Source organism: Thermobia domestica, chromosome 5 (genome assembly GCF_964235325.1).
Source record: "Thermobia domestica chromosome 5, izTheDome1.hap1.1, whole genome shotgun sequence".
Lineage (NCBI taxonomy): Eukaryota > Metazoa > Arthropoda > Insecta > Zygentoma > Lepismatidae > Thermobia > Thermobia domestica.
This window is the reverse complement of record NC_137458.1, coordinates 32,208,808-32,223,897: the sequence shown is the minus strand read 5'-3', so window position 1 is coordinate 32,223,897 and position 15,090 is coordinate 32,208,808. Positions and strand designations below refer to the sequence as shown.

At 38.0% G+C, this 15,090-nt stretch overlaps 1 protein-coding gene across 4 annotated transcripts in view; it reads right to left on the bottom strand.

The window, feature by feature from the left end:
• The window catches only part of LOC145685835 (uncharacterized), a 99,277-nt gene that overhangs the window by 30,707 nt on the left and 53,480 nt on the right, over positions 1-15,090 (bottom strand). For all 4 annotated transcript variants that reach the window (XM_081758430.1, XM_081758431.1, XM_081758429.1 and 1 more), the window contains one exon: positions 4,064-4,173. In XM_081758430.1, coding sequence (XP_081614556.1) covers positions 4,064-4,173 — 110 coding nt within the window. The remainder of the gene's footprint in view (positions 1-4,063; positions 4,174-15,090) is intronic.

Sequence of the window (15,090 nt, the reverse complement as noted above, 5' to 3'; positions counted from 1 at the left end):
ACTATGTAGTTCCTCGTTATGAAAGTTTTAATCTTTTATAAAAGAAAATAGCCATGTTCTTACAGTTTACATCTCTATAAATTTCCCTATTCCTCAGTTATATGGAAATTACGGGGAAGGAAAGGAATGGAAGTTCGTCCTTTTACTGAGAAGGAAATATAGAGGTTGTTCAGTCTACATTTGGCCAATTTCGACTTACCTAAAAATTTAGAAGAATCCATGGCGCCAGGTCCGTAAGTGCTAGATGTGTTTCCCTTGGTTCCTAACAATAGCCCACGACCATGAACCCTTTTGGGAAGGATTCTTTACAGACACGGACACACATTCTGAAGTTCTTAGCGCCTTTCTCTCGGTACATAATGGCTCTCGGTTTGCCGCAGTCGGAAAGGTAAATTCATGCTTCATCGAGAGTTACGACGTACATCCACGACGTAGAAGGTCACTAACACTATTCACGTTGTTCTATGTACAAATACTCTGAATGGCGGCCATCTTTGTTCGAGGTGAAGTGCCAATTTTTGCATTTGCAAGCGTGTACGAAAACTACAGTTGCTCAGGACATACAAATCAGACGAACACCAAACAAAAAGGAATGTTTAGAGGAGAGACTGAGGTACACTGAGAACATATTATCTTGCTTCTAAATAAATATGCAGGTGTGCAAACCAATGCATGAAATCACTAGAAAATACAGAAAATTACACTTTTAAAAGGGCTGTATGTTGGAATGGCATAAAGTGGGGGCTTCCTAAGTTTTGTGCTGAATACTATTGCATGTAAAGAGTCTGCAGCGATATGCATATCTATGATACTGCTGGAAATGTAGATTTATGGGAGTCCGAAAGTTAAAGTATGTGATTTTGATGCCATTTTTGGAGTGTAATATATCAGGAGGGCAAAGTGCTAAAAGTTGCTGCTTAGGCGACAAAGTAATTCTGTTAGTGAATAAACTGTTGCAAGAAAATCAGGACTGATATTTCATGGAGAAAAAAGTGAGAACATTGTAAAAACCGCGAAGAAAGCATGTGTGTGGTGATGGTCGTAGCCCGGAGAAATTTAAATGTTTGGATATTATTGCTAGATCTCAAAACCTACGCATGATTCAGCAATTAGGTCCACTTTTGTTTGCGTTCAGTTGTCCAAAAGCTTGCGAGTGGTGTTTGTTCCGTCTTCCTAGCTACATGATTATTGCCATGTCTATATGGAAGAGGTGGCTAGCTCCCCCTTGTACTCACAACACCTATCGTCTAACTGAACCTCGGTATTAAGGCACTCAATATTTCAGCAAAATGTCATGAAATCCAATAAAAGTTTTGGAAGTTACTTTGTTCACAAGGTTTCGTTATATAGGATAGATAGATGATAAATTTCTCAGTAATTTATTGCCTCATGAGCAACTGAATGAGATCATATTCCGGGTAGTAGCATGTAGCACTCACTCTTACCGTGATGACGGCAGCGATGGTGGATGAAATGAACTCCACAAGACACAGGAAGTGTTGGAGAGCCATACTAATACACGATTACTGCACAGCCTTCCATGATCCACGAAGATTGGTCGGAGTAGGATCCAGGACTCTTACATCACATTCGATATCATCCTAAATGTGTTCAATAGGATTTACGTTGGGATACTTTGGTCAGTTAAGCATTGTCACATTCGTGAAGTGCTCGTCGAACGAGTTAGCCAAGATTCAGGAGCAATGGGTTAGAATATTACCTTGCTGTAGATTCAGGTCGACTGGAAAGTGTTGGAAGGGATGAACAGGTTCTTATGAGGTGCCGGGAGATTTCTATAATGCTCTTTGCTGAGGCAAGCTGTCAGAATGAGAGGATTTTCGTATCACCCACTTGAAGAGTCACTATAGGATGGTACCTCCACCATCAATTTCAACTTACCCAGCTGACAAGGGGGATAAATTACCTCATGTGGTTAACGAAGAAGTCATATTCAGTAATCGGTGAGTACTAACTGATAGCTCAAATAATACTAGATCTTTCATGAATTTAATGAATTTATTTGGTCTGCTTCTATTTCTTTACAAAAATACAGATAGGTGATCTTAAAAAATGAGCTATGCCTATACTTTTACAAAAAGAATACAATACAGGGTGAGTCAAAAGTCCTTGGACACCTGCATAAGTTTGAAAATCGACGGGAAGAGTAAAAAGTGATGATGGGAACAGAGATTTGATTAGGGGCCGCGACTTTTGGAGTTATCACATTCATGGCCGCCATCTTGAAATCCGCCATTTTGGATTAAGGTGAATTTTTTAAACGAGAAGGGGTGTACGACACATCAAATAACACTAGTTTGAGCTCAGGAATTTAGTGGTGTAATTTGTTTTCTTTTTATCTTGTACAGTTTAGAAGTTATTAATGTTCAAATGTGGGAAACTACCTTGATACTGAATCCTACACCACATGTTCTACGTGTTGTCTATCCCGTGCAATGCACAACTGTAGTCGCCGCAACCACTCTGACTGCACACGGAGGAGAATGTCTCCTGAAATTTGGTCACAGGCTTGTTGGATGCGTTCCTCCAGGTGTCTCAAATCACGGATTGTCTCAGCATACACTATCTGCTTCAGATGTCCCCTTAAATAAAAATCAAGGGGCGTTAAGTCAGGGGATCTGGGCGGCCACTCCACGGGACCACGGCAACCAATCCACTTTCCTTGCAGTTGTTCATCCAACCATTCACGGACACCAAGTCCATAGTGTCGAGGGGCTCCATCGTGATGAAAATAAGATGAGAAAATGCCGTCAGCGTTCAGTGTGGCAGGGAACACAAGGTCTTGCAGCAGCATCAGATACTGTGGTGAAGTTAAGGTGTTGTAAATGAAAAATGGCCCAATGATGCGGGTATCCCATATGCCGCACCACACCATCACCTTCGCTGGACTATGTTCTCGATTCGGGTCAACCCAGTTCGGATTTGCGTCACACCAGTATCGATAATTATGTAGATTAACCTCCCCGTTCAAAGTGAAATACGTCTCGTCGGTGAACAGTATGCCCTTTTCAAACGCAGGATCCAGTTCGTTTTTTCAGTAGCCCACATGCAGAACTCCAACCGGCGATCAGGGTCAACCTCGTTCAGTTTATGTTGCATGTGCAGCTTGAAAGGGTGCCACTGATTGGCGTGCAATATCCGGACAACGGAGGATTGGCTTATTGCAAATGCTAGGGACACACGACGGTACTTCGTTTAGAACTTTTCACAAACGACGCAACAACCGCAGTTGCAATTTTCTCATTGGTGGCAGGCTTTGGTCGCCCACTACGTACCCTATGTTGAACAGAGCCAGTTTCCCGGAATTTGGTGATCATGTGAGCCACCCTGCTGTACGATACTGGTTCTCTGACTGGGTGCTGTCTGTTGTAGCCAGCTGCTATTGTTCGGTAGCTGCGTTCCCCTAATATAAGGATGATTTCGATCTTCTCTTCACGGGTCAGACCCATTTTAGATCACCTGGAACAAAGAGAGAACTGGGTCAGTATCAAGGTAATTTCCCACCTTTGAACATTAATAACTTCTAAACTGTACAAGATAGAAAAAAAAACAAATTATATCACTAAATTCCTGAGCTCAAGCTAGTGTTATTTGATGTGTCGTACACCCCTTCTCGTTTAAAAAATTCACCTTAATCCAAAATGGCGGATTTCAAGATGGCGGCCATGAATGACATACACTCCAAAAGTTGCGGCCTCTCATCAAACTTCTGTTCCCATCATCACTTTTTACTTTTCCCGTCGATTTTCAAACTTATGCAGGTGTCCAAGGACTTTTGACTCACCTTGTATGTAGTTTAGATCAATTTCTATCGATGCTCACTAGCATTTCTGTTTAACTTGACAGTTCTCAGTCGTGATTTTGTAAAAACGTGCAACTGATAACATTTACAATGGCGTCATCACAGAATAGCACACTAAAACATTGATAATCGACTTATTCTTTGGGTTTATATTTTTATTGGCTTTCTTTCTTTATTTTGCTTTTTTTCTGTTTCTTAGAACTGGAAATGTTATTCGATTACATTCAAATTAATGTAACTTACCTGCAGAATGAACGTATGTATTCATAGTCAAGATACGAAGTTAAATTATTGTTGAAATCGACAGGTACATTGTGGAGTCCAATACAGGCATGAAATGTCATTATTTCCATCTGTTGAAGAAAGAAAGCGAAACATTTCTGTGAAACAAATTGTTTATTGACAATATATGTTTAGAAGAGTGTTATATATCATTAATATTAAATTTACCGTATATCTTGGAAGTTACTTTATTCCTATGCCGTAAACAATAAATTCAACTCTATGTTGAACCGTTAATCTAACTTTCAAAGACATCCGTAATAGCTTTATCCATATTATCAATTATTTGTTTCGTGTGTGTAAAATGTCCGTCATAAGTGCATCTTTTTCAAGGGCCAAAAACTAACACCTACAATACTTGGTCAAAGTAGTCGTCGTCTGCACCACACACCTTTGTCATCGGTCAATCAACTACTGGATTCCGTGGCAGAAGATGTCTGAAGTCTGTGATGCAAAGAATTCCTAAACCACACGATGCACTTTCTGTTAATCAGGGAAGATCTTTCCTCTCTCGAAGAACTCTCGATGCCGGAACAAGTTGTAATCAGGAGAACTCTTTTGCAGAATGGGTACCATGTTGTAACTCACGGAGAGTCTGTGGCGGTCTTTGAACGACATTTGCATGTGCATTGTTGCAGAACATGATGATCATGTCTTTTGATTATTTACGGTTTCTTGCGGGCAAAGTTGTGCATTTCATCGACTTGTTCAGCACTGTAACAATCTGCAATGATGGTTTCACCAAGATGAGAGGCATGGTGAATCAACTCCATAAACCACATCTTCTGTGATAAGGAAATGGTTTAGAAACCCAACCTGGACGTTGATTATAATTCAACTATCGTCTCGGAGTCAATCCAAATGAAATCGATCAATTTACAGGTCAAAGGTTGCTGACAAAATGATTTATTTTTGATTTTTAACCGAAACTTGTACCACATTTAGGGAGTTGAAAATGGGTATTAATTTATCTTTTAGCCGTACAGGTTTGTTCGTGGCGGCCATTTTGTATAGGCGCCTGAGCGCACTTTTCAGAGGATTCCGTTCAACGCTGTAACTTTTTAGGTTTTTTAAGATAATGAGTTCAAACCAAAACCATATGAAAGATAATGGAATGGACATTTTGTGTTCTGTGCACATTGAGACGTACTTTAAAACGTTAGAAACGCTCTGAACATTGACATTGGAAATCTAGAAATGGCCATTTTGAATGTACATTTTGAAACGAAATATATAAGACTCACCTTCAATTGTTTCTCTACATAGACGTTAAATAGTAAACAATGTCCCAAACAAATTTCAGATCTGAGAACTATATACTTGATTTTTTTTTGCAAATTTTTAAACTTTTCGAACTTTCAAAAATCATGTATCTTCACCATCAAATATCTCACGTAGGAAGAAGCGAAACATCACACTATAAATAAAGGTTTAGCTTTTTATATAATAAATTCTTACAGTTGTTACTGTTAAAGAACCCGTGAAGGGTACAGTGCGCTCTTTACATTAGGCGCCCTTGCGAATCCACATAAAAAATAAACGGTTTTACTGTTATTGTAGATTGTTTTATTGTTACAGAACCTTTGAAGGGTACAGTGCACCCAGCGAAACATCACATTATAAATACTTTTTTAGTTCTTCTGTATAGAAAATTCATATACTGGTTGTCGGTAAAGAACTCGTGAATGGTACAGTGCACCCTTACAAAAGGAGGTCTGCGAAATATAGCATTATAAATATTTGTTAAGTTCTTCTGTATACCAGTTTTGTATTATACTACATTCATACAGTTGCTATGAGCAGAAAAGAGGTAAAGAGTACAATCACCTTTCAGAAAATATGTACTGCTTTACAGTAAAAATATGTACTTTCAGTGCCAGTGTACTGCTTTACAGCCAGTAAAGCAATTAACATGTAGGTGTATTTGATAAGATGTCAGAAATATATGAGAATTTCGTGCTGCTGCTCATTTATTGCCAAAATATTTCAGCAGCTAAGTGCAATCAATATTGCACAGTTTGAACAATTCAATTTTTCAAGCACTTTATTTACAAATTTTATTGTTTCTGTGTGTTTTAGAGCAGTATTCGAATAATCAGTGCCTATTGTATTTCTAAAATAATAGTTTTATTGATTTATTGGTGTATGTTTAGCTTCATTTTGTTTGGCAAAAAATGTATTATAAGAACTAAAAAGTGTTCCTCTAGTGAAGAAATTTTCACAGTTTAACTATTTACATTACTACACGAATTTCGTGGTTTTAATGCAGTAATGGCGTTCCTATATATACAGGGTGTAACTTAATATAACAAACGTCGGAAGGTGATTTTTGACACCGGGATAAAACGAATACCAACATGAGTGTTAAAATACCTCCTTTTAGCGCCTTGGTCATCAGAAAATTTGTCGAAAAAATCTAAAAACAGCCATAACTGAAGAACAAAACGTGACATCGAAATCGGGTAAAAGCAAATGTCCATTATTTTTAGTTGTAGATTCCATGTACAATCGGATATAGTGCAGTGCGGCGCAAGGGACTCCCAAAGAAAGTGCAGTATTCTGGTGAGTATTTTGTCAAACGTTGAATGACGGAAATGAACAACAATCAAGTACAAGATTTCAACATCTAAAGTAATAGTACATCGTACAAATTAGAAGTACACTTAGAATTCGAAAAAAGAGAGACACACATGTCTGATTTGTCTCAGTACAGAATAAACGCTCGGAAGAAGAATTTAATTGAATACCACAGTTTTATCTTCTAGGCTAATGGTGAGGGATGATAAATGAACGACTTCCTGTCCGAGTAACCAGTGTGTAAAAATTAAAAAAATAACTTTGATCTACATTAGGTTTAAAACAATTGTGCATACGATTGTCAGACGGCATGTAAAGAAATATAACATGTAATATCCAAAAATTCAAAAATGCAGAATGCGATGAACAAGTGCACAAGTGATTCTCCGCATGACACTGGGATTCCCAAATATTGCGCGAATACATACAAAAATGAACGAAACAAATATTTTACACGTTGCATAACAATACAAAGAAATGTGGTCGGACAGTATACTAGACTTATACGTTACGTCAATCTTCTTCCAGGGATACTTTCGAGGGGCTTCTCATCTCTCTTGGAGTTGGCAAACGCCCCTTACCCCTGAGCTATCCAAAAGCATTGATATTGTGAATTACAAAATAGCATACTAGTGTAGCTCCCTCACATTTTGATTTTGTCACTGGTGGAGAAATTTTCTAGAAGAAAGCAATTTCGGATTACATCCAAAAAATGGGAGAAAATCTTTTTTCGACATTCTAATGTACCTTGGAGGTGCATGGAATACCTACACGGGGGAAAGAGAATGTGCCACTCTTGTGTGCACGTAGCAGTGCGCACGTACCTCATAGTTCTTTCACTAAGGGCATGATGCTTTGATCGCACACTACAAAACTCTTGTTGCCAATTGCGAGTGGCTCGCAGAAGGCGATCTTACAGTTTTGTTGTGGAATGGCGTCACTTAGTGTACCTGTGTTCTAGTAGGCATCTACACAACTTATGACACATTATACATAGTCCTCTGGTGTTACGTGTGGATTTGCTGTATAAGAGGATAGGATGTGTTGCGTTCAACGGTAGACGATTATCTCCAGGTATTCACGGTCGTGAAAAACTGTAGACGTTGGTGTTTAAATGAAATTGATTGTGTTAATCTGTACGTGCCTGCGCAATGGCAGATTACCTTGTCCACAAGCTGGCAGCTATACACCTCATTTATGGAGAGGCAAGAGGAAATAGCTCAGAGGCGAGGCGTTTATATCATGACCGTCGCCCTCAAAGAAAAGTAATTCTCCCTGTGTTTTTCCAAGCCTCCATATTCGCCTTCGAGTGATATGATCCCTTTAATTTTCCCTACGTGAAACCGAAGGAAATCGCACCATGTGGACAGTTGCATTTGAAACCTGCGTATTTGCAATGATCAGACACCGTCCTGAAACTAGCAGTAGTCATGTGTAGGGAGTAAAAATCCAGATGCAACTGTAGTGAATAATAAACAGCAGAGATTTAATGTGAGCGTGCGGTGCGGTATGGCAGATAATTTTGCGGTAGGACCTATTTATTATCGGCCCAGCTGTGTGAGAGCGACTACCTTTTATTTTCATATAATGTTCTCTCAAAATTATTAGAATATGTGCCCTTGAACATAACACAGTAGATGTGATCCAAGCACAACAGTGCACCTGCATATTTTGATAGGGATACGCAGACCTACCTAAATGAAACATTACCAGTTCGTAGGATTGAGAGAGAAGGACCTGTGATATTACTACCTTGTTCACCCTACCACACGCCCCTTTTTTGGGTGGGTTAAGAAACGCGTTTTGTATGCAATACCAGCCACGAGAGCCGAAGAACTCGTTGCTCGTGTTAATATGTAGCTGCTTCAGTCATGTTCGAAATTTCAGGTTTATTTGACCGTACGCAAAAAAAAAAAAAAAAAAAAAAATGCATCGACGATGTTATCTTTGCAATGCGGTCAACGGTCGAAAATATCAGACTGTGAACTGTTACTCTCCACAGCTGTATCGTGTACACATGCTGTACTCCTTAAATATACACAGTCACGAATAGTATCTCAGGCATACAATTTATCTATGTTTCATCAGAAGAAGTGCAGTCAAACCGCAAGAAGTTCGAGATTTCCTAAATTGTAAAAGAATTATTAATACCAAATCATATATATTTGTACATCTGACGAAAAGAAATCAGATGTTATGAATACTCACAATCAGATGAATTTACAGATTACAGTACTTCAGTACTTCCAGAACATAGCATGTTGTCATTTGCACCTAATAATACCGTAGCCTGTATTTATGACACAAATGGTGGATTGGGGAATTGAAGACATCAGTCAGAAAAATAACTATCTTTTTGATCACTTTTCCCATCCCCCATGGCCAAAGAACCTCTTTTATACTATGCACGAATGACAAAGTGTGGGTGCCAATCACGAAGGCTCGCCGGAAACTCACACCCATAGAGTTCACAACTCCTACAGGTCATACTTTCAATATCAGTTTCAAACTCTGTGCAAAAATTGAAGGGCAGACCGAGAGAGAGGGCCAAGCCATAAACTAAATTACGAGAAATCGAAGGGTCAAGTTTAAGAGAAATAACTACAAATTGTCCCCTGTGAAGGTGGTTCTTTTATTTCTTTATACCACTCTACAAACATCTGTGCAACTTTTAACCTGTAATACATGATGTAAAGTGTGTTGTATTAAGAGCAATAAACAAATATTACTAATGTAAAGAAAATATTTTGTAATGACAGTTTGGTTAATTCAAACTAAATACAATAGGTTAGGTTAGATTTCTAAATTTGTTATGGTCTGATTTAAGATTTCAGTTGAATGGGTGGTAAACGGGTGGAATAAACGGCATCATCTTTTCAGATCACTGTACTTCAGATCGTTGATCTTCGTACTATCAGGAAAGTTGATCTTTCGTCCATCCAAGCTGTCCAATAAAGGCCATAGATCATCTGTAGCGGACACAATACCTTTGCGTCATATGCCTGAGTGTTTCTTGGACACACGAATATTTTCCCATAAATCAACAGATGAGCAGGTGCAATTAACCAAGATGAACCCAGGTTCAGTAGCCGATACCGTGACAGCCGTCACTTTTCGCATTTTCACCTTGCTGCCAGTTTCATCCATTGTGTCTTTGAATAACACTTTGGAAATGGACTATACTTCTTTTATATCAGATAACATCATGCGCATTACATAAAATGGATCCTGCACTCTGGCTCTTCCCACAAGATCGTATCACTGTTCAGTCATGTATACATGACTTGTTTTCCTGTTTTTCTTTCGATAACTACAAAATCAGAATCACACGGTAGAAAGGTGTGGCTTCGAGGCAGGTAGTGGTAACGTAATTTTTCAGATTTGTATGACCGAAACAAATTGTAATACACAAGAAAGTGGTAATGTTCTTGTTTTGTCCAAAGAAGCAGTTCGAAAAGAAACATAGTTCTATCTTATGTAGAACATGGCACGGATTCAGAAAAATATCCAGCAAGCACGATCCGATTTCAAGTGAACCAGGGGATGCTACTGTTTCTAGCCACATACCCATGTATATATTTTTCACATTGCATTGCTGTTCACTGTTTCATTCCTTTCTAGCTATATTTTGTTCCCACATTTAACACATGTTTTCGAATTTTTGTTGCCGTTGTGTTTGGTAGCGTGCTACCAGGTTCCACCATCTTTGTTTACAAGCAGACGTGTCTTCTGATTGTCTGTTCTAGCTGGATTGTGGTTTGACCCCTTTTCTCAGGACACGAGTTGTTGTGCCGCAAACCGTCACATATTTCATTTCTATTTTTGAACACACGGGAAACAAATCACACATACTTATTTCGGAAACTGATAGACACATGACAGCACAATGCATTTCCACCAATGCATTCCCATTTTTCGTTGGCGTGTGGTTTGGCCCCCCTCTCTCGGTCAGCCCTTCAATTAGTCAACTATTTACCTCACTGATGTCTTAACAGCAGCGCTATAGGCAGAAAAGAAATAACAGATGACTTTCGTTTCTCGTACAAGATATGATTCATAAATTATGCACACTTAACCCATTTAACATTATTCCGTTATTATTTTGACTTTTCCTACAAAGTTTATATTCACTCCAATACGCTTCATGATCTTAAGTTCCAGTGAAGAAAACCATTATAGCTCAGTAACTACTCGAGTGTCAGTGATACAATTTTACCCACTTGTTACTGCAAACAACTATAGTCTATTTTGTACAAATTTGGTATTTTTCACTTTTGTCCTTCCTGAGATACTTGATGGTCAAAATACACGATTTTCGAAATTTTGCAATGTTTTAAAATTTCCAAAAAATCAAGTATATAGTTCTGAGATCTGAAACTTATTTAAGACGTTGTCTATTATCTAGTCTCTATGTAGACAAAGAATTGAAGGTGAGTCTACTTTATTTCGTTTGAAAATGTGCATACCGAAATTGCAATTTCTAGCATTTTTAGCTTAATGTTCACAGCTCCTTTCCTCGCCGTTCTGAAGCACATCTCAATCTGCACAGAACATAGAATATTGCCCATTCCATTATCTTTCATATCTTCATATTGGTTTCAACTCATTGTCGTTAAAACCTAAGAAGTTACAACGTTTAACGGAATGCACTAAATAGTTCAAAATGTGCTCAGGCGTTTATATAAAATGGCCGCTACTACAAAACCTGCGCGGCTAAAAAATAAATGAATGCTAGTTTTCGACTTCTTAAATGTAATACAAACTTAGGTAAAAAATTAAGGAAAAAATTGTCAGCAAAAGGAATCATTGGTCGATTTCATTTGGATTGCCCCGTAGATCATTTAAGATTGTCATAGAAGATTAGTTATCATCTTAAGTGACCTTGCGATACAATACACCTTCCAAGGTTTTCTTACACTTTCAGAACTGCACACATCCACATGACGATTTCTGTTGGCTGGTGTCAACTCATGTGATATTCACAAGTATTTTTTATTTTACTCATTGCTTGGAGCCATGAAACTACAGTAATATGGAGTTTGACACACTAATATGTAAGAGAACAAACCTTTCTCCGAGGATTTGAGATCATGGTGTTTCTAAAGAGTCTATTCCAACGTGACACTGGTTGGTGTTCAGATTACTCAATTTGCAATACTGTTACCGGAACAAAATTTGACAGACGAACCGAGGATGGTATTTCATTCCTCACTCCAGGCCTAAGTGCGCAGGTATGGTTTTCTGCGGTTCCTTTCAGAATGTCTCAATTTTAAGTCGTACGAAAAAAAACACTGAGAATTGTCTTCTCCATTGTGTAACATACAACCCTGTTCAGCAGCACAATGTCTCCTGATTATCTGAGTGCTCCAGCCCGTTTGCTCAACAAGTACTAAGTTTGTGACGTTAAGCACGTGACATTAGTTAATACCATCGTTGTGTTGCTGAGGTAAGCTTCCTACTGACTCAATAACGAACATTTCACACGCAATAACCTAGACAGCAGTTCGAATCAATAGATGAAAATATATTTAATTACAAGTTTTGGGGTGGTGTTTGACGATGTTATACCTTTTAACATTATACGGTAAAGTAAGATAGATATGTTATTATTGCTTACGAGAGAATACTGAATTTGAATCCAGTACCTTTATTACTTGTAAAGGTATTAATAATTGATAATAACGAAGATGCTAGAATTGAACTTAAATTCTCTACATTAACCACAATCAGTGGTTCGCAGTACCGCTTTAAAGGCAGCTGGGATTTTACCAGTTGCTTCTTCTTTGAACGAACGTAAGCATGTCTTTCCTTTTTCATAAGTATCTAATTACTTGACCCCGCCCTTTAACAAAGAGAGAGAGAAAGGACTGGGAACTCTGATATCAGGGCGCTGATAAGTACAAAGGTACGCCCAAAAGTTCAGGGTTGCTAATTCTGTACTAATAGCAATCCTAGGGACATTGTTTTTATTTCTAACCATTTTATAGGCAATTTTCATATTTATATTTACGTCTCTAAAAATATAGCCATTATAAGTAAATTGTATGTAGGTAGGGGAAATTTAAACGCGAAATTTTTAATGGTAAATTTCTTGCTGGTATGCCGAGAAATGCTGACGGCTTGCACCTGGCGTGTGAGGGTGTTCGTTACGCTGCAACACTTTATATTTTATAGCTTATATATATTATATTACAATATAAATATATTAAGTATTGCTAAGGTAAACAGGTACTAATTTACGCACTCACCTGTTTCTGATGATTTTTAAAAAGCCGGACCTGTCCTGTTATCACTTGAAAAGTTTATCGTCATAGTAATAAGAGGGTCTCCTGATAGATGAGGATACGAATAATGTTTCCTTGAAGAGAAGGAGGATGTTGAGGATGGAACAAATATGCATGTGCCCATCTAAAAAGAAGAGAAAGTTAGAAAAAAGTAGAAATTGTGATCAGGTTTTGAGGAAAAGTTTGAGATTACGTTATTGTGTATTATGTGTTGTGAGGTAAATATATATAGTCAACAAGAGAAACTAGTGCTAGTATTGCTTGATGTCTTCCAATAGCCCAAAAACATTTTACGCTCTGGACTTAATTTTCATTCTTCTTGTACTATTTTGCTTGTCAATGAAAACACAATCTTTGAACGAAACAACTTCAGAGCTCCAGAAATCAATAGATTATTCCAATGCAACATATGCCAATAATATATTCTTTACTGTTGTTCTGGCGGATTTATTTACTGAAAAGACTTTTTCATGTAGACTTCTAAAAGACTTCTAAAAGTAGACTTCTTTTGTCTTCCGTGATGAAACTTTGTAAATATATTTTTTGTAGTGTTGATAAAGGGACACAAAAAAGTGTTTGCTGCAAACAGGTGCAAACAGAGTGACAATAATATTGTTTCATTGATAATGTGTGCATTAACGAGTCGAATTATGTTTGAGTTGTGGAACAAATGTGTCAAAAATGTACGTAATGAAGACATTTGGAAGTACGTAAAGGAACAGTTTGATTTGCACGAACACCCAAAAGATGTGCAGTAGCTGGTGAAGAACGACACATTAGTATTCTGTGTGCGAAAATTAGATTCAGACGGGTGAAATATGGTAGAACTACGACTATTTTTTTTAAATATAATGATCTATGGTTAAATGAGGATGCCAGTCTTGATTTAGGAATACATAAAATAGCGTCATGTTCATTTCAACAGGATGCGGGTGATACACGCAGCAGTCGTGGACGTCCACAGAAAAGTTTTGCAGAAACGACTCCAAGATCTAAGAGAAGGATAGTTGTAACTCTTGTGGAGCACCGTGGAGTACACGCTCCTAGAGGTGCTAATACGAATGACGAAAATGAGATAAGAATCGAAAATAAACTATATATTGGTCCCATCAATTGTTTTAAGAGACACTGAGATTAATAGTGACATTCTGTATGCCGTTTAAGCCCACAGTTAGCCCCAGTGTGGGTAATACACTCTTGCATATAGAAGAAGTGGATGCAAGGAGATGAAATTGTAATCGAAAATGGCCGAATAGAATTTCAGGGTCGCTGAGATAAATAGTGCTTTGCCTATGTTGACTAACTACACGTTTAGCTCCCATCAACATGGGGAAGATAAGGAAGGATGAAAAATGAAATGCCCTACAGAACCTAAATTATTGTCCAATCCCTAGTTTTGGGGACGGAAAAAAGGCAGACCTGTTTGAAATGGTTTTGGAACAATGAATCTACCTCAAACAGAGTGTTTATCTATCATTTCGATTAAAGAGTGAGTTTTAGAGTTGGAGGTAGGGTGTTTCGAAATTTATGCCGAAAGTAGAGCATCTTACGAATTTTCATCATTACACTTTTCTTAAAGTGGGTATTATAAAGGAAAAGAGGGTTCAGATATTATCCGTGAACCTCTTCCCGTAAGAAGATCAGCATATCATCTAGTACACGATAGGAAGAAGCAAGCTCTTCACATCGCTCGGACACTTGGAATCTATACCGATATTTCGTCCTGACTCTTTTATTATAATTTCAAGGTAATGAATTATTGGACCCGCAACACTACACAAGTGATTGAATTGCAGATTAGTGTCATTTTCTGTATGAGACGTGTACATTTCACTCTATGTGATATTCAAACCACATGAATTGCCGGCGAAAACCGTACATATACTGATGGCATTGGCTGCGAGAACTAACGATATCCTTATATCTTAGGAAGGTCCTCATATTTGATTAGTGTAATGCCAACGCGATAAAAAGTAATAAGACATGCACCAAATCTCCATTGCAGTAGACGAAAGCACACGACACTGGAACAAAATGAAAAAAGAACGAATAAAAATGAGAACCAACAAAACCACAACCAGAAACAAATGAAGAAGTAGGAATACTAATTTCAAAAATAAATTGTTA